Source organism: Parasteatoda tepidariorum, chromosome 2 (assembly GCF_043381705.1).
Source record: "Parasteatoda tepidariorum isolate YZ-2023 chromosome 2, CAS_Ptep_4.0, whole genome shotgun sequence".
NCBI classification, from domain to species: Eukaryota; Metazoa; Arthropoda; class Arachnida; order Araneae; family Theridiidae; genus Parasteatoda; species Parasteatoda tepidariorum.
Genome location: NC_092205.1, coordinates 23,265,903 through 23,288,145, shown reverse-complemented (window position 1 = coordinate 23,288,145; position 22,243 = coordinate 23,265,903). Strand labels below are relative to the sequence as shown.

The window sequence follows — 22,243 nt, the reverse complement described above, 5'->3', positions numbered from 1 at the left end:
AATGAATGCCTTTTTCTAATTATTAATTAATTTCTATTCAATATATTTCTTATGCTTAAAAAAAATTTGTCCACACTAAAATATAATATGAAGCTAGAGTGATGAAATCATAAAATTGATTATTTAACTTGAATCTTAAGTGATAAATTATTTATTAACCTTTAATTAATCTTTAATTAATAATTATCTAATATAATAATGATCTAATTTAACACATCCAAAAGAGTTAGTAAAATAAACATGGAACTAAATTTAACCTTTAAAATACAGTCTTCAATACACGCGTAGTAATTTTATTTTAGTTAATAAGAATCGTATAAATATTAATTCAGATGGGAGAACTGAACTAGTGGTAAACTATTTAAAAATCGATTTCAAAGACAAATTCCCACATTAGAAATCCGTTTTAATATTTTTCTAATACAAAAAGTATTAATTTCATTTTATAAAGTAGTTTGCCAAGTAAATATTAAACGCCCTTCATCATATTAAACAATTAAGAAACCATTAAAAAAAATTCAGGAATGACATATTTCATAACTACTACAAAAGAATAAATGAAATTACTTAGACTATCAGCATTTTAAATTTAAAAAAAAAATATATATATATATATTAAATTATTAGTTTTTCTAAATTTTTCCCTACATAAAAATAAATCGATTTTAATGAATAATGGCCTAAAATGTTGAAAAATGTGTAATGTAATCATTGACTCGTCTGTAAACATCACAAAAGCTAACTGTGACGATGTCCACATTGCACGTTCTCTACTCCAGGCTTATCACTAGGGACAGTAAGTTGCCATAAGCGGAGAACATCTGACAGACCTACGTACATATAGACCAATATTTCCTAAACGTCGGTACACGGTTTGCTTTGAAAATTTGGTACCTATAACCACAGATAGCTAACGAAATAGTTCTGTCTGCTTCTTTTGGTAGTTACTGCCAAATACCAATAATTGACGTTGTAACTTGGTGCGATCTGCACTGTAACGTCTACTCACATTTCCATAATTTTGGAATCGTTGCCAAAACCTAGACATGATACTTTGGGCTATTCCAAGTTTCTTGGATACGTCCGTCTGCGTACTCTCACATTCTAGTCGACCGATAATTTTACCATGTTTATAATCATTCACATAAGTCTTCTGTGTCAGAACTATTCGGTCATGGCACTGAACTGCTTACTGAAAGCTAGTGAACAATTTTACTTCCTTGCCAATATTCCTTATATACTACTTTCTTATGCTGTCGTCATTGTGACGTACTATCTGGGGGTTTCCTGTAATTTGCATATTATTCTTGAAGATGTGTGTGATAATTCTACAGGTGAAATTTTCACTTCAGAGTTCAATCTCCGCCTTATTTGGAATTATCCTTAATTTATGGACATGATATACTCATGTAATAAATGCCCTAATAAGTGATGCTTTTGTGGTTAACGCACATTATCACAGCAAACTTAATGACCACAACTATCGAATTATTTGTTCGTTCAAGCCTATTATTGATTCATTAAAAAATGCAAACCAAAATTAACTATTAAAATATGTAATTAACGCATACATGAATAACATACTGTCTTGTTGTTTATAAAGGTATCCAAGTGGGTAAAAATCTGCAATTTCGACGAAAATTTCGATTTTTTTTTTATATTGTAATTACTATCTATATTTTAACTTAAGTTTATTAGCTTCCCGAAACTCTTTAAATTTTTGACCTCCGATTTTTAAAAATAAAGGTATAGTCTCTTTTTTAGCATGCCGACAGACGAAATCGAAACTAAAACTATTTTTGCTACTATTTGAGTATCTTAATCTTTTTTTTATTTGAATAAATTATATTTTTGAAACAAATGAAACTCATTTTCCGAAATTAATTTTCGAATTATTAATTTTTATGTTTTAGAATTTTCTGACTCTTCAGAATTCTTTTCCATTTTAGATGCATTTTCTGAAGAATCTTGATTTTGAGAAGATTTCTTCACGCTAACAAACATTGCGAAAAAAGTTTATTGTAGAATTCTTTGAAATTTTGAGTGCTGATTTTGTATTATGTAAAGTGGTTTTGAACTAAAGGTCTAAGTGTGAATTCGTTATTTTTATTAAACTTTAACGTTTTGCCTACAGCGTTTAGCATGACAGCGTTAGCAGCGTTTTGCCTACAGCGTTTAGCATGACAGCGTTAGCAGCGTATTGCCTACAGCGTTTAGCTCTTTTAAAATTTCAATATTGAGCAATACATTTAGTTCTATTTAAAAAAAAATTTCACGTTTCAGTTCAAAACACAGGTAATCACTTTTTTAACCTGTAAAACATTATTTTGAAAATTGTGCATTACAGTTTATTGTAGAGCTGTTAGCGTGATGCAATTTTTTTTTAAAGTTTTTAAGCTCAAATCTGCTCTTATTTAGAAAAGTATTATATAAATGTTTAAACTCTTTACTTCAGATTTATAGTCTTTAGTACCCCTACACGTCAAACATAAAATTAAAACTTTAAGTAAGCCTTTTTTCAATAAAAATTGGGTCAAAACCAATCGGATATCTTAAGCTGTTTTTATTGTGTCGGTATAAGTCTTTCATGTATTGAATGATTTTATAGCATTGATCAATGCCGATTAATCGATGTTTGACTTTAACCCTTTACGAAGAACGGTGATTCAACTAGAGTAAAAACAATTAAAACTGAAAAATATTTTTCAAGAAACTAATATCCACTCTATTCCATTTTTTTGGTTAATATGAAAGAAATTTTCTAGTAGGGAAAAAAAACAGATAGACACTTAAGAATCTAACATTTTTTTCTGCTCCTTGTTTTTACGAAAAAAGTGTTTAAGAAGCTACAACAGGTATGGTTAAAAAGTAAAATCTTTATTCACAAAATGTCACCAACTTAAGCAGCTAAGCAAATTCTGGAATATTTGAAAATGTCTTTTACGACAAAGATAAAGAGAGAAAATGGGTTAAGGGATGGAAGAAATGACGTGCCAAAACGGGACTCTCGGAAAGGATGCCAAAAAATTTATCTTTGCAAACAAGTATGTAAATTTTCAATGTTTTCAAAACATTTCACGAAATATTAAATAGAAAATACATACTTAAATTATTATCTTATAAGCATTGCGAATTTATGTCTTCAAGTGGAAAATAATTTATAAGTCAATTATTGGTTGTTTTGTTGTTCTTAGGAAAAGATTTGTTAATAAACAGAGAGCCTTTTTTATTGCTTCTTTCTTTGTAAATAATTTACATGTTTTTTTTTTATTTATTGGTATATTCTAACCAAACAAATAAACACATGAACAATGTTAAAATTTTTTCACGTGTTTATTTTATGTCATTGTTATTATTATTAAACGTATTACAGTTGATAATTCTTGAACTAATAATTATTTTTCTAATTGAAATTTTCCATCGAACTCGTTGCACGGTATGCAAATAAATAAATAAGATAAAAAAGATAAAATAAACACCCTGAATGACTTTTTATCTAATGATTGGATTTTCAAAATTCCTGCTAGTTTGCGGAATCCAGAACAAAATTATCTTTTTGGCAATGATTACATTTAATTTGTATATTATTATTTTTATACATATATTTTAATCGCCTAATAAGAAAAATTAAATTTCGACACATTAAATTAGAAACATTGTAACATTATACGCTTTAAATAAAAACCGTTAAATTTTACTTAAATTTAAAATTTCTTAAATAAATAAAATAATGTAATATCTTATTCCATCAACGTTTATTACATTCCACTAAAATTTAGTACTTATTGTCTCTAAATGTTTTCTTTCATCGGCAAAAAATTAGTTAGGCCTCAATAATATTTTTAAAAAGGGATTTAAAATCAGAACAGACTGAAACACAGATTTGTCGAACTTGTTCAAGGTTCGAACATCTGTTAGAAAAAGACAGGGGGAGAAATAGAAATAGATGTCAAAGCTAAGGAAAATCTCAGAAAGTAAGTCGTTACAACCTGCAAAAATACATCTCGTCAACCCTGAAGAAAAGCTGCTGTCTGGTTGTTTTTCTTTCGAAGTCATAACACAATTCAACACAGCATTAATTATCGGTCTAGATTGATATTCGAACAAACTTACATTAAAATACAGCGCATTGCAATACATAAATTTACTATAAACCAATATATATTGCAATACTATAAACCTTTTAAATGTCCTATGTTTATAATCTTAAAGGTTTATACCAATCCTACTATTTAATTGATATTGACTATTTAATTGATATAAATTAATATATATATANAAAATTTTTTTGAGTGCTCCTCACACTATTGTATTAATATATTTTGCTTTGGCTTTATTGATACAATATCAGAAAGCACTCTGTTTTGCGGATATAATCGTGTGGGCTGAAGAAAAGATTATATCTTTTTTTTCCGGCTTTTTTAATTAACATTTCATTTTTTAAAAATTTTTTTTTAATAAACTGTTGTTTGTTTTTTTTTTACTTATTATTTCCCCCCCCCCTTTTTTTCATATGTCTATAATTTTTCTTTGCTTAATTCTTCATTTTGAACTTATATATATATATTTACATTTTATAACCGGCATTAAAAAGCAACCCAGGAGTCCCAACCCTGGGAACTCCTGGATCAAGCATTGAGACATACTAGCTTTCGTGGAAGACTTTTTGATGGAACTAACCCGAATTTGCGGGAAAAACCCGAGAGCAAGGGGACTCTAACCCATGATCCGTCTACCACTGAGGATATTTTACGTCAGCACTATGGTCAGTGGGAGCAGGGAGTAGAATTCGTATCAACCAGGCACTGCCGGGATTCAAATCAGGATCACCTCATTGGGAGGGGAATGCTCTATCCCCTGAGCCACCGTGATACATTGGTCAATATTTCGTACAATTTCATCACGTAAAATATAATATTTTAAATTTTTTCTTCAGTTTTTATGTATGGGGTAAAAATTAATGGTCATCATCAGCCGTAAGGCGACTAAGCATAACCAATGGCGATTCTGTAAGTCTTCCCAATCACCACTTTTTACAACAAATTTATTAAAAAAATAATAATAATAAAGCGCACCCATGTGCATTTTATTATTATTTTTAAAAAATATAAAATTATCAATATTTTATAGTATTTGAAAAATAACGTTATTTTACACTTGTTTCTTAATTATCTTTCTTTTCTTTTAATTTTAGAAATAAACCTTGTCATGTTTAGGATATTTTGAAAAATGCTTCAAAACAAATGCCTTACAATATAAATATCCGGGTTTATTTTTTAGTGGTATAAAATTTTCAATTTTGTAAGAGAAGCGGCGCGTTTTAAGAAGTGCCCACAGTTAAAAATGTTAAGGCTGGCCAATGGCGAAATTTCTTAATTTTGGCTCATAATTGTAGGCCTTTACAAAACGGTTATCGATCTAAGAATATAATTGAATTTGCTTTCGTTGGATGAAATATTTAATTACCCTGAAAAATTATAAAAAGGGTAAGAAATTCGCTTCAAGTAACCTTTTGCACAGTTTTGAGGCTTATAAATCTTATTATTTAGGCTAATGGATTTTGTTTTATAACTGTTAATGTGAAGAAATACACTATAAAAATACTCTGCAATATGCAAAAATTATTAAAAAGCAAAATTATTTTATTTACTTAATAATTAAAAAAACTAATAACAATTATTTAGATTTAGTTAATTGAGATTTTTTTTAAATGTTCTTTATCGTATTAATGCTGTATCGCATTATGCTTTATCGCATTATTATTGTACTTTCTAGTAAGCTACACATCTGGAAGAGACAATCGCCTTTTATTTTAAGCTTGGTTCTCAGGAAGTTATAATTAATACTTAAAAATGATGTACTCGAAGATTTATTAAAAGAAAAATGGCTAAATACTCGAATTTTCTTATATTTCATAATCGGCTTTGAACAGCGTAAGCATCCGCACATCTCCCTCGCGCATACTAATGCAAAAATATAATGCCACTTATATGCCTATTTCTTATCACTTGCTTCCTCAGTGTTTGGCTTGTCTATGATATCATAGGTACGTTACTTTATAAACACACTTGAAAAGATAACAATAACTAGCTATGATTAATCTAATATTAGAAAATGCACAAGTTTAGGTAAATGAAATAATACTTAACTAACAATTATTTTTGTTCTATTGTTGATTTAAATTAAACATTAGATAAAGTTACATTGAATATTATTTTATTAGTTTCATTAAGCTTGAAATAGATATGAAATTTAAATGAGTATTTCTTAACTTCCATTATACTCTTCGTATGTATAATTAAAGTTAAAAGTTTCAAGGTATAAGTGACTTCCCCACTCTGCGCACTTTTTCCCTCACAGTTGTCATGGTTACGGCAAATCTTGATGAGTCCAACTGCTTACAAAACGTATGGCCATGGGAAAAAAGCACGATTTGGTGAAATCGTAGCAATGGAAAGGGGGAAATCGTGTAACTTTGAGACGCCTATTCTTTTTACAAAATAATTTTATTTTAAAACCACCGTTGAAAAGCTGATCTAATTTTTGGGTTTACGACTGTCAATGTTCAACTCCGTAGCCTTGTAATTTTGAACCCAACCCAGAAGACAAGGGAACTCCTGCATCAAGTATTGGGAGAAATTCGCCTTCTGGGAAGACTTTTTGAGGGAGCTAGTCCACGTTTGTGTCAAATGGAGTGAAAACCACGAAAACCTTCCACGGTTAGCCTGACAACGAGGGGACTCTAACCAATGCTTTGTCTACCACCGGGGATAGTTTACGTCAGCACTGTGGTAGGTTCAAGCTGGGTGCGGAGTTCGTATCAACCAGCCATCTCTGGAATTTAAACCCGGTTCATCTCCTTGGGAGACGAGCGCTCTTTTCCAATATTATAGTTGATTCAAGTATTGAGATCTTACAATTGATTGTGAATTTTTTAAGAAAAATAATAACAATTGTTCGTTGTTTTAATAATAGGGCCAACTCTCTGAACAGATAGTACCTATTTCGAACATTTTGAAACTGTTTTATGGGTTACATAAGTGACAAACTTTAATTTCTATTTTCCAATAAAATTATTGATCATGCGAAAAATATTTATACGCAAATATTCTACATTAATTTATGTATCGACATTAATTATTATACATATTGCAGATAGATATACATGTTTATACACAAAATTAATAAGTTTTAAAAATAATAAGATGTTGAACTTTCAAAACAGCTTTTGAATTACATAATAAAACGAAGTCTAATAATATTTCAGGGAAAGTTTGTTTGCATTAATATATTATATGCAGAAACATATTTCGAAAACAACTCTTTTTTCTTTTTTTTTTAAAAAAAAAGAAAGAAAGAAACAGGTATTTAGTTCAATAACTAATTTGGATTTAACATTTTGTGAAAACCTTCATTATGTAAAAATTAAATAACATTTTCAAAACGTTCATTTTAAAAAATTTAAATGTCATTTTTAAATCATTCATTTTGAAAGAGTTAAATGACTTTTTGAAAAGATTCATATTGAAAAGTTTAAATGACATTTTCAAAACACGAATTTTGAAAAGTTTAAACGTCATTTTAAATTAATTTTTTTTCATATTTTCATTTCATTTACTTTGAAAAAAGTTCAAATGCCATTTCCAGTGGTATCGTTTAAAAAATATATGACATTTTCAACCATCATTAATGTTCTGAAAAATTAAAATGTCATTTTCAAAACATTCATTTTCATAAATTAAAGTGTAATTTCGAAGCACTTGTTTTGAAAAAATCAAATGACACTTTCAAAATTTGACTTTTTCTGGTTTAGAAGCATATTATCATCGGCTGTGATACCAATGCACTTTATCGTTAATGCATAAAACGCTAACGTAAATTTAACGCATCAAGTTTAAAATTAATACAATGTATATAATGGTGGAAAAAAGATATTCTGTAAACGGCTTCCTTATGCTTTTGTACATTTTAAAATCGATTTTTCTCAAAAATCATTACAAATTTATTTAATGTTTTCCATAGTGAAAAGTTTTGTTGCAAATCTTGAAGTATTGGTAGTAAATTATAAGAATGTAAATGTGCAAACTAATCGTCAAATAACAAATATAACACAACACTAAATATAACAAATGCTACACAAACAAAAAGTAACAGAATTATAGATCAGATATTACAACACAATTTCAAATGAAAATGAATAATAATGAAAAACGATTGTTGTCAATTGTTTCTCAAAATAAACAAATAATGTGAAATAAACAATAAATTATATAATTAATTATTATGTGTAAATGGCAGGCAAACTAATAATGAAAATTGCATTATGTTTTCAAATAAATAAAAATAGAGAAAGTATTATTTATGTTTACTTACAGTGAGAGGAGTGACTGAGGTTATTGAAGATATTTGATCTAATTCCGAGGTCAGGATCCCTTTCTCTTCAAGGGTCGAAGAGACCTCCTGGAAAGCCACAACTNATTAAATAACATTTTCAAAACGTTCATTTTAAAAAATGTCATTTTTAAATCATTCATTTTGAAAGAGTTAAATAACTTTTTGAAAAGATTCATAATGAAAATTTTAAATGACATTTTCAAAACACCAATTTTGAAAAGTTTAAACGTCATTTTAAATTAATTTCTTTTCCTATTTTCATTTCATTTACTTTGAAAAAAGTTCAAATGCCATTTCCAGTGATATCATTTAAAAAATTATATGGCATTTTCAACTATCATTAATGCTTTGAAAAGTTAAGATGTCGTTTACAAAACATTTATTTTCATAAATTAAAGTGTAATTTCGATGTTATTTTGAAAAGCTCAAATGACACTTTCAAAATTTGACTTTTTCAGGTTTAAAAGCATATTATCATCGGCTGTAATACCAATGCCCTTTATCGATAATGTATAAATCGCTAATGATGAAATCGCTAATGTATAAATCGCTAACGTAAGTTTTACGCATCAAGTTTAAAATTAATACAATATATATAATGGTGGAAAAAGATATTCTGTAAACGGCTTCCTGATGTTTTTGTACATTTTAAAATCAATTTTTCTCAAAAATCATTACAAATTTATTTAATATTTTCCATAGTGAAAAGTTTTGAAGTATTGGTAGTAAATTATAAGAATGCAAATGTGCAAACTAATCGTCAAAACACAAATATAACACAACACTAAATATAACAAATGTGACACAAACAAAATATAACAGAATTATAGATCAGATATTAAAACAGAATTTCAAATGAAAATGAATAATAATGAAAAACGATTGTTGTCTATTGTTTCCCAAAATAAACAAATAATGTGAAATAAACAATAAATTATATAATTAATTATTGTGTGTGAATGGCAGGCAAATTAATGATGAAAATTGCATTATGTTCTCAAATAAATAAAAATAGAGAAAGTATTATTTATGTTTACTTACAGTGAGAGGAGTAACTGAGGTTATTGAAGATATTTGATCTAATTCCGAGGTCAGGATCCCTTTCTCTTCAAGGGTCGAAGAGACCTCCTGGAAAGCCACAACTTTTGCCGGCGTACTCAAAACCTCATCCCTCATCCTGAGAGCAGCGACATCTGTTGGAGACTGCCGAAGTGAAGCTGGAGGAAAAAAATTTATTATCATGGATTTAATCATCTTCGCTTGCCAAAATTTAAGTTTGTTTTTTTACGTATAATTCTTAAATGGTAGTTACAGAATTTTTTTAATGCAAAAAACAAATATGTTCAGTTTTTTTCTACAATTTAAAATTAAATTTTTCTAGATAGAATAAAAAAAATAATCATAAATGACATATTAAAGTATTTCATATTTAGTAAAAAGTGAAAAATAAATTTAATAATTCATCTATTTCTACAGAAAAGAAGAAATAAATTTAATAATTCATCTATCTACAAGAAGTTCTTTTTATATTGCAACATTGAATGCAGTGCAACCGCAATCAATAATCAAAAAATTCTTTTTTACTTTTCATTTTTTCATTTAAATATCACCCATTTCTTATAGACCTAAATCAATTTTTATTATTATTTATAAATATGAATACTTTTTTCGAAAAATAATTATAATTTAAGTAGAACACAATGTAATGTTCAAGCCGAGACTGAACTACATCGCATGAGTGGAACAAATCAATCAATTGTCGAAATTTTAAGGTTATGAATGGCAACTAGTTATTTGCACTATTCCTATTGAACTGCTCGTATTCCCTGTGGACAAGTTAAGTGGAGTGACGTATGCTTAGACATCTCTGTACACCTCCTTATGAACTCGAAAAAAAATATTTTGTTGTTTAAACTGAAGTACAGTTTAATGGCACAAGGTCCAAAACGAGCATGCTGTGACAAACCACCAAAAAAAAAATATTTGAAAAGTTTTTGTAAAAAAGGTAAATTACGTAAGAATTTGCAGGTTAATAGTATTAATATTAATTTCTATGAAACTTAAAAATCAATTTATTAATACTATTTACTTTTAAGTGATAACGGTATTAAAAAGTAGACTCTTTTGCTCTATCTCGATATCAAATGCTACATTCATATAATATTAGCTGAATACCCGTTCCTCGTACGAGATGTAAAAAAAAAAGTAAGTAATCAATAAATAAATACCAACAACACTTCACAATTATGCACAAAATTGAAAGACATATTTCCATACATCATTTAATATAATTAAAATAATTTCATATTATCGTTTGTTGCACTTGTGTGGGGCTTTACGTTATTAAATTAAGAACCGTTTGTTGCACTTGTGCGAGGTTTTACATTACTAAATTATGAATCATTTGTTGCACTTGTGTGAGGCTTTACGATATTAAATTATGAATCATTTGTTGCACTTGTGTGAGGCTTTACGTTATTAAATTATGAATCATTTGTTGCACTTGTGTGGGGCTTTACGTTATTAAATTAAGAATCGTTTGTTGCACTTGTGTGAGGCTTTACGTTATTAAATTATGAATCATTTGTTGCACTTGCGTGTGGCTTTACGTTATTAAATTAAGAATCGTTTGTTGCACTCGTGTGAAGGTTTACGTTATTAAATTAAGAATCGCTTGTTACACTTGTGTGAGGCTTTAAGCTATTAAATTATGAATCGTTTGTTGCACTTGTGTGAGGCTTTACGTTAGTAAATTAAAAATCGTTTGTTGAACTTGTGTGAGACTTTACGTTATTAAATTATGAATCGTTTGCTGTACTTCTGCGTGGCCTTACGTTATTAAATTAAGAAAAACACGTTTTTAGTAGTTCAGCCAATAAAAAAGAAGTTTAAATGTATTCAGTATCATTTAGTATGATGCAGTTGATCGAGGACGACTCAGATACTCAAAATTTAACACCATCAAGCGATTTTCTCTGGTACTCTCCCTTTTGAGGTCCCATAAAAACCTGCTACTATCTATCTTAAAACTGTACAGTATTGGTGCAGTTTTAAAAAGTACAAAATGTTATAATATAATAAATAATACCTATTTCAGTACATTTGGTATATATTAAAACTGCAATGATATCAGTACAAAAGCGCATATTCCCAAAAATAATTAAGTATTATTGGCGTTAATAATACATAGTATGGCAGCTTTTTACGTTTCTCCTAAACGAATTAGTACCATTTCTCCATTAATTTGGCTTTTTAATATATAGCTTTATTTTTTATTTCAAATTATACTTACTTAAAAAAAATTAATTTAAAAGAATTTTAATTCACTAAAAATTAATTTCTAATTAAAATTAATTTTTTATTGAGCATCCTTGGCGTCAAAAATGGTAAGTCTATTTTTTACTTTTCTCCTAAACGAAGCTGTACCACTTCTCCATAAATTCTGTTTTTTAGTACATAGCTTGTTTATTATTTTAATAAGTACATATGACCAAATTTAATTAGGCATCATTATCGTGATTAATACATGGTGAGGAGTTTTTACATTTCTCTTAAACGAATTAGTATCATTGTTTCATTAATTTAGTTTTACATGCCTTATTATCATTAATATTATCATTATATTTTTTTATTTCAATGAGTTCCTATTACCAAAATGAACAAATTAAGTGAATCCTATTACAAATTAATTGAACATCATTGGCTTCAAAAATTGTGTGGCGATTTGTTTTTTCTACTAAATGAATTTATACCATCTCTCCATTAATGTTGTCTTTCTTTACATACTTTTTTTTTATTTCAAGTATTTCCTACTACCAAAATTAATCAAGCGTCATTGGCGTTAATAATAATATGGTGAATTTTTGTGTTTCTCCTAAGTAAGATAGTACTAGATGGTACTATTATTCTATTAATTTTCGTTTTCAGTACATATTTATTTGTTTCAATAATCGATGATTTTAAATTATCTTATACTAGGAGGCTCCGCCCCCTGCTCGCTAACGCTCGCCAACCCCCGAGAATTGCTACGCAATCCTATGTAGTTCACGCCGTGAACCATGGCTCGCTGCGCTCGCTCGCCAATGAACACAATGTTCTAGCACAAAGACATANAGCTTCAATTCTGTCAAAGAAAACGCGCTTTAAAGTCAAAACTATAAACAAAAGCAACACGTGGATAGATTTAGAAATGTTAAAATGTTAATTTGGTTCATGCTCATGTTGATCCTTGAGTTTATCTGTCATAACGAACAAAAAATAGGTAAATATTAAAGAACATGCAAATAACAGCTGAGAGCTCTAAGCTAGCAAACATCACAAACACACATCTTTAAAAAAAATTAAAAAAAAAAAAATTTTAAAAAAAGGATGATTTGAAGAAATTTATCAATGACAACTTATAAACCAACGTTTTTTCAAACGTCTCTCCCGAAAGACCTAATTCAAATTTTTGAACGATGTTCAGGATCAGGGCCTAAAATTACCTTTTTCACCCCCTGTCCCATTTCAGGACTTATAAGACCCTGAAGAGAGATTTATAAAAGAGACAGTTTTGGATTTATAAGAGAGACACATAGATAGACAAACTCTTCATTTTATTGTTATAGATGCATAATGAAAATCCTCTAAAATAGTTTTACTGGATGATACAAAGACATAATTTGTTTTAAAAAACATGAACAAAGTTAAAAAAGTCGATATGCTTTGAGCTCTTAAAAATAGGCACACATTCTCCAGACTATCAGACTTGAATGAAGAAAACAAAAAGGAAATTGAACCAGAAAACTAAAACGAACGGAAAAAAAAGAATAGGAATTAAACGTGAAAAACAAAATGGCAAATATGGTTTAAATATTTAAAAAAAAAGATCTTAACATTTTCTTTCAAATTTGCGATTTGGAGAAATTTTTAACCTGAATTTAAGTTCCTAACGGAGTTTTTCGAAGTTCTTTTGCTAAGCGAAATAAAAAAGTCAAAGTATACGTGCCTAACACTAGAGTATAGTATAAGTATACGTGCCTATACTTTTAAACTAAATATTAAGTAAGCCGTAAAGAATAATCTGGGATTCAGAACAAACAAGTAACTTTGCAATACTCGTATTTGCAAAGTAATTAAACTTTTTCCAAAACTCGCCAAGGTGGTAATATTTTTTTTCCACCAACATAGAAATCATCAAAATCAATTATTAATTCTCAATTTTAACAAATTCTTATAAGTCCCGATTCAGCAGCATTGGATTAACTTTTTAACATTTAAATAAGATATTCACGTTTCGGGATATTCAAACTGACTTTTTGCGCCATGTTCGGAATTCGTACCGAGAGCGCTAGTTAAAGATAGGCTAAGCCTGACCATACAGTCATTCATAACTGTTGAAGATTCGCAACTGTTATAAAACAGTTATTTACAAAAAAGCATTGCTTTTTGTCAGTGTTTCCCAAAGTGTGGTACGCGTACCCCCAGGGGTACGGGAACAGTTTAGCGGGGGTACGCGTTCTTATGCGAAATATCTTGCAACAAACGAAAGTTTAAAAAAAATTATTTAAAAACAAAGCTGGCCATGAAAATTTATGATTACGTATTTTTTTATTGGCTATTTTTTGCAGAATTAGCAGTTAATAATTAGTGGTGTCAACAGCCAGTTGTGATTTTTAACTTTTGTGCAATTTTCTATAGTAAAAAATAAATTATTTTTTTTATTGGTGGTACACAGCGTTACGAGAAATTTAGAAAGGGTACACAAAAGTCATAAGTTTGGTAAACACTGCTTTATGTGATAGCAGGGCTGACAAAAAAAATTAACAGTTTTTTCCGAAACTCCTTCTCTAAGAGTTCCTTTAACTATTCCTCTCAGATATTATCCCATTAAAAACTAATTAAATAAATCATATCTTTTTAATTAAATATTGTGTAAAAGCATAAGCATACTAGCACATATTTACAGTGCGAATCAGTGATAAACAAACGACGTAAAACTATATAAAAAAAATGTTGCATAGAAATAGCTATACTATGTAATAAAACCTAACCAGCATCTTTAGAGCTAGAACTAATATCGACTGCTTCTTCCGTGATGTCGGCCACGTCAAAAGGTGTGTCTGCTCCAGCGCATCTTGTAGCGTTCTTATGTATTTCCCCATCATCTTCCTCTGTGGCAAATGGCAGTTCCATTGATGTTGTCACTGTGTCTTGTTGCAGTGGAAGATCGAATGTAACCATGGTAGCTTCTGGAGGCCATATCACTTGATCCTATAAATCAAACGTCGTATTATTTTAAAATTTACAAGTAGTACACCGCCTTTTCAAAAAGAAGCATTTTGTTTTATTTTGTCACCAGCGTTTGAGCAACCATCCCTTTCTGTGTTAACGACTATCAGTGTTCAATACTGCAGCCATTCAAATTTGAACCCAACCCAGGAGACAAGAGAAATTTTGGATCAAGCATTGGGATAAATTACGTGTACATTTGCGTTGCAGGAAGAGGAAGAAAAAAAAGAAACGGCAATGGGATTTTTGCCCAAAATCCGTTTACCTCGGAGAATATTTTTACATCAGTACTGTGGCCGGTGCGAGCCGGGATTAAAATTCGTATTGACCAGCCATTCCAGGGATTCGAAGCTAGGTCATCTCATAGGTCATTCCTTGAGCTCATAAATAAAGAAATATAAATCGCATCGAATGTTGCTTATAATTAGATTTTCTTTTGCCTCAAAATACTGTGTGTTCTACTGGATTGAGACTTGATGTTTTGCAGTAGCTAGACACACGTAAAACCAATGAAAGCAAAACAAATATGTTAAAAAAGTATTTATGCAAATACATATTCACTAGTAGTAACTAACTTATTTCCTTTCCTGGACATATCAATTGTGCGCAAAAAGGATTAAAATAAAGTCAGTAGTATTAATAGCCGATAAAACCGATATAGTTACATATAACTTGAAATATACGATTTACCAATTCCTTAAGGGCAAAAGCTGCAATATAATCTCAGATTTCAATGATGGCAGCTTCAATTCTGTCAAAGAATTCTATTGTGTCAAATTACCCATCTTTGGCATATGCAATCCCACTAAAGATATTCCATTGCGTTTTCTTGCTGATTGATATCAAGGAAAAAGGCAAGACTTTCCATGACATGCATCCTGCTATTAAAAAAAATTCGCAACGTAAGAATTACATTGTAAAAAGCTTACAACTGAGACATTGTTTGGTTCGAAAATTTAAACTGAGTCTCTAGTTATCTCTGCAAATGGCAGTGAATGGATTTCCCGCATTTTCTGGCACTCGGTAGCCTTCATGAGGCCTGAAAGAAAAGCCAAGTTAAGTTCACCACCACAACCAAATACTTCCCACACCATTAATTAGCCTCCATCTTGCTATATGATGAAGGGAAAAAATTCATTTTCTTTTCTCATACCATGGCAGTAGAACGCAAAGATCTCTGGGTCATACAAATTCTTTTCTTTTTCGTCCCCCCCCCTTCTTTTAGTGGATTGCTTTTAACATGGGCTACTCTTCGATTCTTTTATAACGTAGATTACTTGTACGATCTAAAACACGCAACAGAAGAAGCGGACAGCTTTTTCAATTTACAAAATAAGTTGAAAGCTCATTAATGATGCGAGAACACTTTGGCTATGGAGTTAAATGGAAGCTAAGTTTAGCTATGGAGGTAAATTTACTCAGGCTTCTCACCCTGTGTATGGAGGCTACCATACAGCAAAATGCTAGAAACCCATATACTGCCATTTGCAAAGATAACTGGTTACCGAAGTTGGACTTTCCATGAGAACAAATCCTCCATTCAAATTACAAAATCTTGCTCACAGGGATGGGTTTTTTTATAATTGGGTGAAATCTAAAAAATATTGCCTCAATAGTTTAGACGGGAGAGTGGTAAAAAATGTAAGCCTATTAATGTTCGGCATGTATGTTTTTATGCATGATTTCGCAACTTGAAATTTTCAAAACTCCTTTTCCTATTTTGCGCGCTATACCTTACTGTATTCCGTCACAAATACCTTTGCTCATAATACTCATGAAATAAATACACCCTTAGTAATGGAACCCAATTTCTTCTCTGAGTACCTATAAATATGAACGAAACATACGTCAACTTGACAGCTCTCTGTACAAAAACAATATTTGAAAACTCTGACAAGAAACATAGCCGAATATGGTGGCCTTAGAAATGCGTGTACCTTATTATCAACTGAATCCTTCTTTTCCCGCTTAGGTTTAGAAACGTTGGGATTGGAGCTCCATTTTTGAGGCTGCTTCGATGCTGTTGGTGCATAAGGATCAGATGCACCCTCAGATATGGCGACATCCGTTTGAAGGTCTGGCGATGGCATTTCAGGTACCAGCGTGGCTTGACTCCCCTGAGTCTCTGATTCTTTTGGTGCCATTCCTAAAATATTCTGGAAGGGAAAAAAACAGAGGCTATTTTTCAAACAGAAATGTGCTAAAGATAATTATATTGTTTGCTAACTTACATTAATAGTATTTTTTTTTCACTATTGCACGTACACAGAACACATCAAAACATATTTAGTAAACGCTGGATAAAGGATTAAAGGTTTTGTAATTATAGAGGACTTATACACATAATAACTATATAATTCCTGTTTTTTTTCTTATATGAAAATAGTCTTTGATCTATCTGGTTAGTTAGATCAACGCGATTTCCAATTTCTTTTCTGCTACGAACCCTAATTAATCAACCGTCTTTCGGTGAAACCCCGACTTAGAAAATTTTATTAAGGTAATTGTGAACGTTATAGCCTATAGGAGACTATTTTTAAAATATTTAAATATTATTTATTAAATTAAAGGAACGAAGGTTTTTTATTATCTTATCATTACTAATCTTAAATTAGGTTTTATGCTCGACAGTTAAAATGTAGTCTTTGTATTATATCTAGTCTAGATATGAATTTGTTTTTGGTGTATATACATAAGTTGAAAATGAACAAAAGGAACCGAATTATGGTTTATTTCGAAATGAAAGTTTTAAAAAAAAACTGCGATAAATGTTGAAAATGGAAAAATATTTCTTTATTTAAGAATTAAGTTATTTTATTATGATTTGGAAAGCGCGATAGGCAATACTAATGAAATACATAATTTTTATTAATGTTTCTTCTTTTCATAATTTATTCAATATATTCTTATTATAAATATAAAATTTTTTTTAAAAAATGCCATTTCTATTTCATTACATTTTGCTTGAAATAATTTCACAAAGGCAATAAAGATAGAAAAAGTTATGAACTATAGGTCGGATCTAAATATAATCGGAGGTTTTAAAACTCATCACTGGTTATAAAAAGTACTAACTCATGGAACCCCTTTAACTCTTCTGCGGAACACCATTTGGGAACTGCTGAAGTATTCTTACTTGAGTATTCTTGAGTCTTACATAAAGTATTCTTACTTGAATAACGTTACATTCCAGATCATCATCAGCCAAATCTTCAATATCAGAGTAGAACTGATCGTCATCTTTCTCAATCGTCATGCTACCCGTCCGCTCCGTGCTGCTCTGGGTCAGATCTTCGATGATTCCCTGAAAAACACAAATGGAATTGCCAGAATCATCAATTATTTAAAAAATAAATAAATAATAATCTCAGCTTGTTTAGAGCGCGGAGAAATCATTTCGATTAGTCTGTTCAGTTTTTCCTTACCCGAAACCTGTAGGAGACACGCTTTTAAAAACTGGAACACTTTTAATGTATATTTAACATAATTCGATTTTATTGAGAAAAAATAGTCGATTTTGATGATAAGACAGACGATGTTAAAAAGGAAAAATAGTCATTTTTAATTATGGACGCAATTTAGTTCGTCTACGGTAAGAACTCCACTCGCTGCAATGTCTGAGGCCATCTGCTGCTATGGAAACAAGAATAGCCCATTTCAGAGAGGGTAGCTTCCTTTCTCTCTAGGGCTAACACAGTAGACCAAAAAAAAAAAAAAACAGATTTCCTCTCTCTCTCTCTCCGACCCGAGTCAAAACATGTCCTAAACAATAACCCCACATCCCTATTTGAAATAGTTATACCTCGTTACCATAGTGACCGCCACGGGTCCAGACGTATGGCTAGGAGAGTTCTTACTTTAGACAAACTATACATTTATTTCATCTGTAACTAGACTAAAAAAGGGGTTTACCCCGTGGAAGGTGTTGGGCGCTGAACAGAATGCCGTGAATTAATTTCAAGAAAATTGTCGTCAATTTGTGGAATCGTTGAATTAGTGTCATTGGCAGTTAGTGTCATGAAAAACCATGCATTTTCACGGGGACGCAGCACATGGGGATTTTTATATGGACACGGTTTCAAAGTTTTTATTTATATAATTTAATCTTCTCAAAAAGAGACATTTTAAATATCTTAATTTGCCCGCTATATGGTGCCTAATCTGCGAATTTTTTTGATGATTGTTAATTCCAAGAATAATTTCCCATTAACTCTAAAAATAATCTTTTAATTGAAAGTTGAATATTTATGAACCTTAGTGAAGATAAAAATTAAGAGCGGTTTGCAAATGATAGCCATTTTAAACAATAATTCAATATAAAAAGTCGTATAAGGCATTTTTTACCATACTTACTAACCATCTATATCACATACCACGTCACATTACGTGAGCATATACTTGCAGTTCAGTACATGTAATAGATAACATTTTAAATTTCGTTTTTAAACTTAAACAATGTGTTTTAAAGACATTTGTCAGTGAGTCAATAATAATGATTGATTATATACGATGTTATTTTGGTAAAAAAATATTTTAAAAAAATTATACATTTTGCAGAAATGTTTCATTTGATTTTAATTTTTTTTTTTTTTCGAAATGTGTTATGCAACACGTCTTGTTATCCCGCACACAAAAACTAAAAACGCAAAATAACACTAACTTTATTCGAAAGGAAAGAATTAAGTAGCAGTAAATTAACGCATAATTTTTAAAACCGCAACCAAGAAAAGCATGCTTGTCTTCCCCCCTCCCTCTCAACTTTCCTTTCATTCGAAAATAAAATAAAAATGAAACAAAGCAAAGATTTATTCCTTCTTAATTTATAACATAAGTAACTAAAAAAAATTAATCAAAGTAATGCCTTGAATCGTTTGCTCTTTTTATTTTTATTGAAATTTCCCATGATGCACTATTACTCGAAAAGATAGAAATCGAAGCATTTAAAATTTGGATAGGCTTAGTGATTCATCATAAGTTTGTTAATTTCGTTTTGAAAAATGAAATTGAGAAGAAGATTGGGAATAAGTTATAAGACATCAAAGGTAAGTTTTGTTTTCAATGTTTTGCAAATAAGTTGCTATTATTTCTGATCTGTATTTTAAATTCAGTGCGAATTATAAAATTTTTATTTACGATTTTTTTAAGAGCTTCAGTTCGAAATTAGAAGATCAACATGTTTTTTTCCCCTTTATTAAATCTGTATTATTTTGAGTAAAGGCTATTTTAATTCATGTCAAGTTGGTATAAAATTCTTACTTGACCGTGCAGACTATAAAATATTCTATTTTCTTCATGACAACTTATATTTTTTAATTTAATTTTCTTATTATATATATACCCCGTGGCAGAATCGCAGCGACACGGTGACATTTTCGCAGAACATTATAGAGTTCTTGCCAGAAATATTTTTCTTTTAAAAAGTAAAAAATTTAAGTTTTTTTTTCTACAGAAACTTACACACGTAATATTCGAATCAAGTATTTAGATATTTACTTCTTGACGGTCTCAACTTTCGACGATAGTATCGTAAATCGATGTAATGTTTCGATTGTATTTTCGGCAGTTATTGATATTGATTTACACGTGGATTTTAAATACCCCAATATATTTCAAACAATATGGAAAATTCGAATCGTGCATGTGAGTATTTATATTTTAAGGAAATAATTCTATCGAATTTTTGGCAATTATTGCTATCGATTTCTCCATAGTTTTTAATCTAATATTTTTTATACGATTTTGTAATTATAACAACCTAATCTCAAACGATTTTTAATTATTTTTTTATTGTGATGATTATTTACAAAATGCGAAAAAGGAAATAATTTGTGACCCCCTTTTCCCNTGAAACCCCCCCCCCCCCCCATCAAAATGTGAGAATATTCCCATAATATTAGAATAAAAAATTATTACATGTTCAATTAATATATATATACATACCGGGTGCATAGCATTTTTAAAAAGTGCTAAAGGTGCTTATTTTTGATTTTCGCTTTTTAAAAGCCCTTAAAGGTGCTGTTTTCATGGTTGTTTTTAAAAAGTGCTTAATTTTCCCTTTTCCAACGTGAGATTTTTTTTCTTTACCATATCAATTTTTGACTCGAATTATGCAGAACACGTGGTTTACACGTTGTTCTAGTCAACATTTTCCTAATCCATTCAACTACAATATATTTCAACCTACCATCGGTCCGCAGTGCATGAAAGCGCCAATCATATTATGAAATACTTGCGGGTTCGAATACTGAGCTAGATTCAGTGGGAAGGAACGGAAGTGTTCTACCGTCTACCCCGTATCCGTATAGGACGCTTCCATCCGTCCATTAAGAATTCAAAAATTAAGGGACTAGTTATCGTTTATTTCTTTATCTTTAGTAAGGTTAGAATAGTTTTCGCCAAGGAAAGTTAAGGAGTCAGTGTATTGGCTATTACTTACTTTAATTAATTGTCAAGGCTCCTTTTAGTGGTCCATTTTTGTAGTTTGCTACAACTACTTTATTACAAATGTAGTTAACTACAAGTACTTTTTTTAATGTAACGGCTACAAACTACTTTGGAATTGTAATAACTTCTTCACTACTTTAGAGAGACGAACTTTGGCTTGAGAACTTAATTAACACTTTAAAATGGTTTTGAATATGAAATTGGCTTACATTTACAACTAGGGAATAAGTAAGAAATATTTATTCATGTGATACATCTTCATTAAGATGACTTAAGTATGTATCATGTTAATTAGAGTTAAAATTAGATAAACATACTAAAGTCATCTTAATGAAGATGTATCACATGTTTAAATGAGCCAGTTTTTTATTCCAAAGCAATTTTCTCAAATTTGTTTATTTATTTCAGAAATGCGAAATTATCAAATATTGGCACTTTTTTTAATTGTTTAATGCTGTTTTATTTCCTTTAAGAAATAAAAGTACATGGAAAATACGTCCCTTTCCTTTAAAATAACATCAATGTTTCACGGGTGTGCATTCGCGTGTGAAAGTGTGACAAAAGTGATAAATGATCTATTTTTCATAATGGCTGATTTTAATATTACTTATATGTGATTTTAATTGCGCAGTTTCTGTCAACGCTCAGCTGCAGTCTCGGGGTCATTTTCATTGCATCCATTAAATTCGAAACATTAGAACCGCGTTTCTTTTCTAAACTAAAAAGGGGTCTGCCCAAACATTTTGTGAAAGGTCCGTTTTTGTAAAATTGTGAAAAAATTACTCGTAATTTGTGAATATAAAATAAACGTTAAGTCACATTCTTTCAACCAGTGTCCGCCATTGTGAATTTGTGCAAATAGGGTCCGTTATTACTAAAAAACTTTTTCAAGGAGTTTTTAAATTGTAAAGACATACAAGATTATGCTCAACACTGTAAAATTATAATTAAAAAAATTAAATTTAATATTCTTTAACGGAAAATNCTAAATTAGCGATGCAACATATAAATATTTGGTATTTAGCCTATACTGCTGAACGCAGATATTCATTTCGGACGAATAAAGGAAGAAGCTTCTGCGGAAGACAAAATTTAGTTCGTTTACATCTGTCTTTCTTCCCCCCCCCCTTCCTGG

At 30.1% G+C, this 22,243-nt stretch overlaps 1 protein-coding gene across 1 annotated transcript in view; it reads right to left on the bottom strand.

The window, feature by feature from the left end:
• LOC107442351 (obscurin) overlaps positions 1–22,243 on the bottom strand; it is a gene marked incomplete in the record, with an annotated part of 263,706 nt that overhangs the window by 208,136 nt on the left and 33,327 nt on the right. Inside the window, 4 exon segments of the mRNA XM_071177300.1 lie at positions 9,436–9,611; positions 14,427–14,646; positions 16,602–16,820; positions 17,837–17,968. Of these exon segments, the coding sequence (XP_071033401.1) occupies positions 9,436–9,611; positions 14,427–14,646; positions 16,602–16,820; positions 17,837–17,968 (747 nt within the window).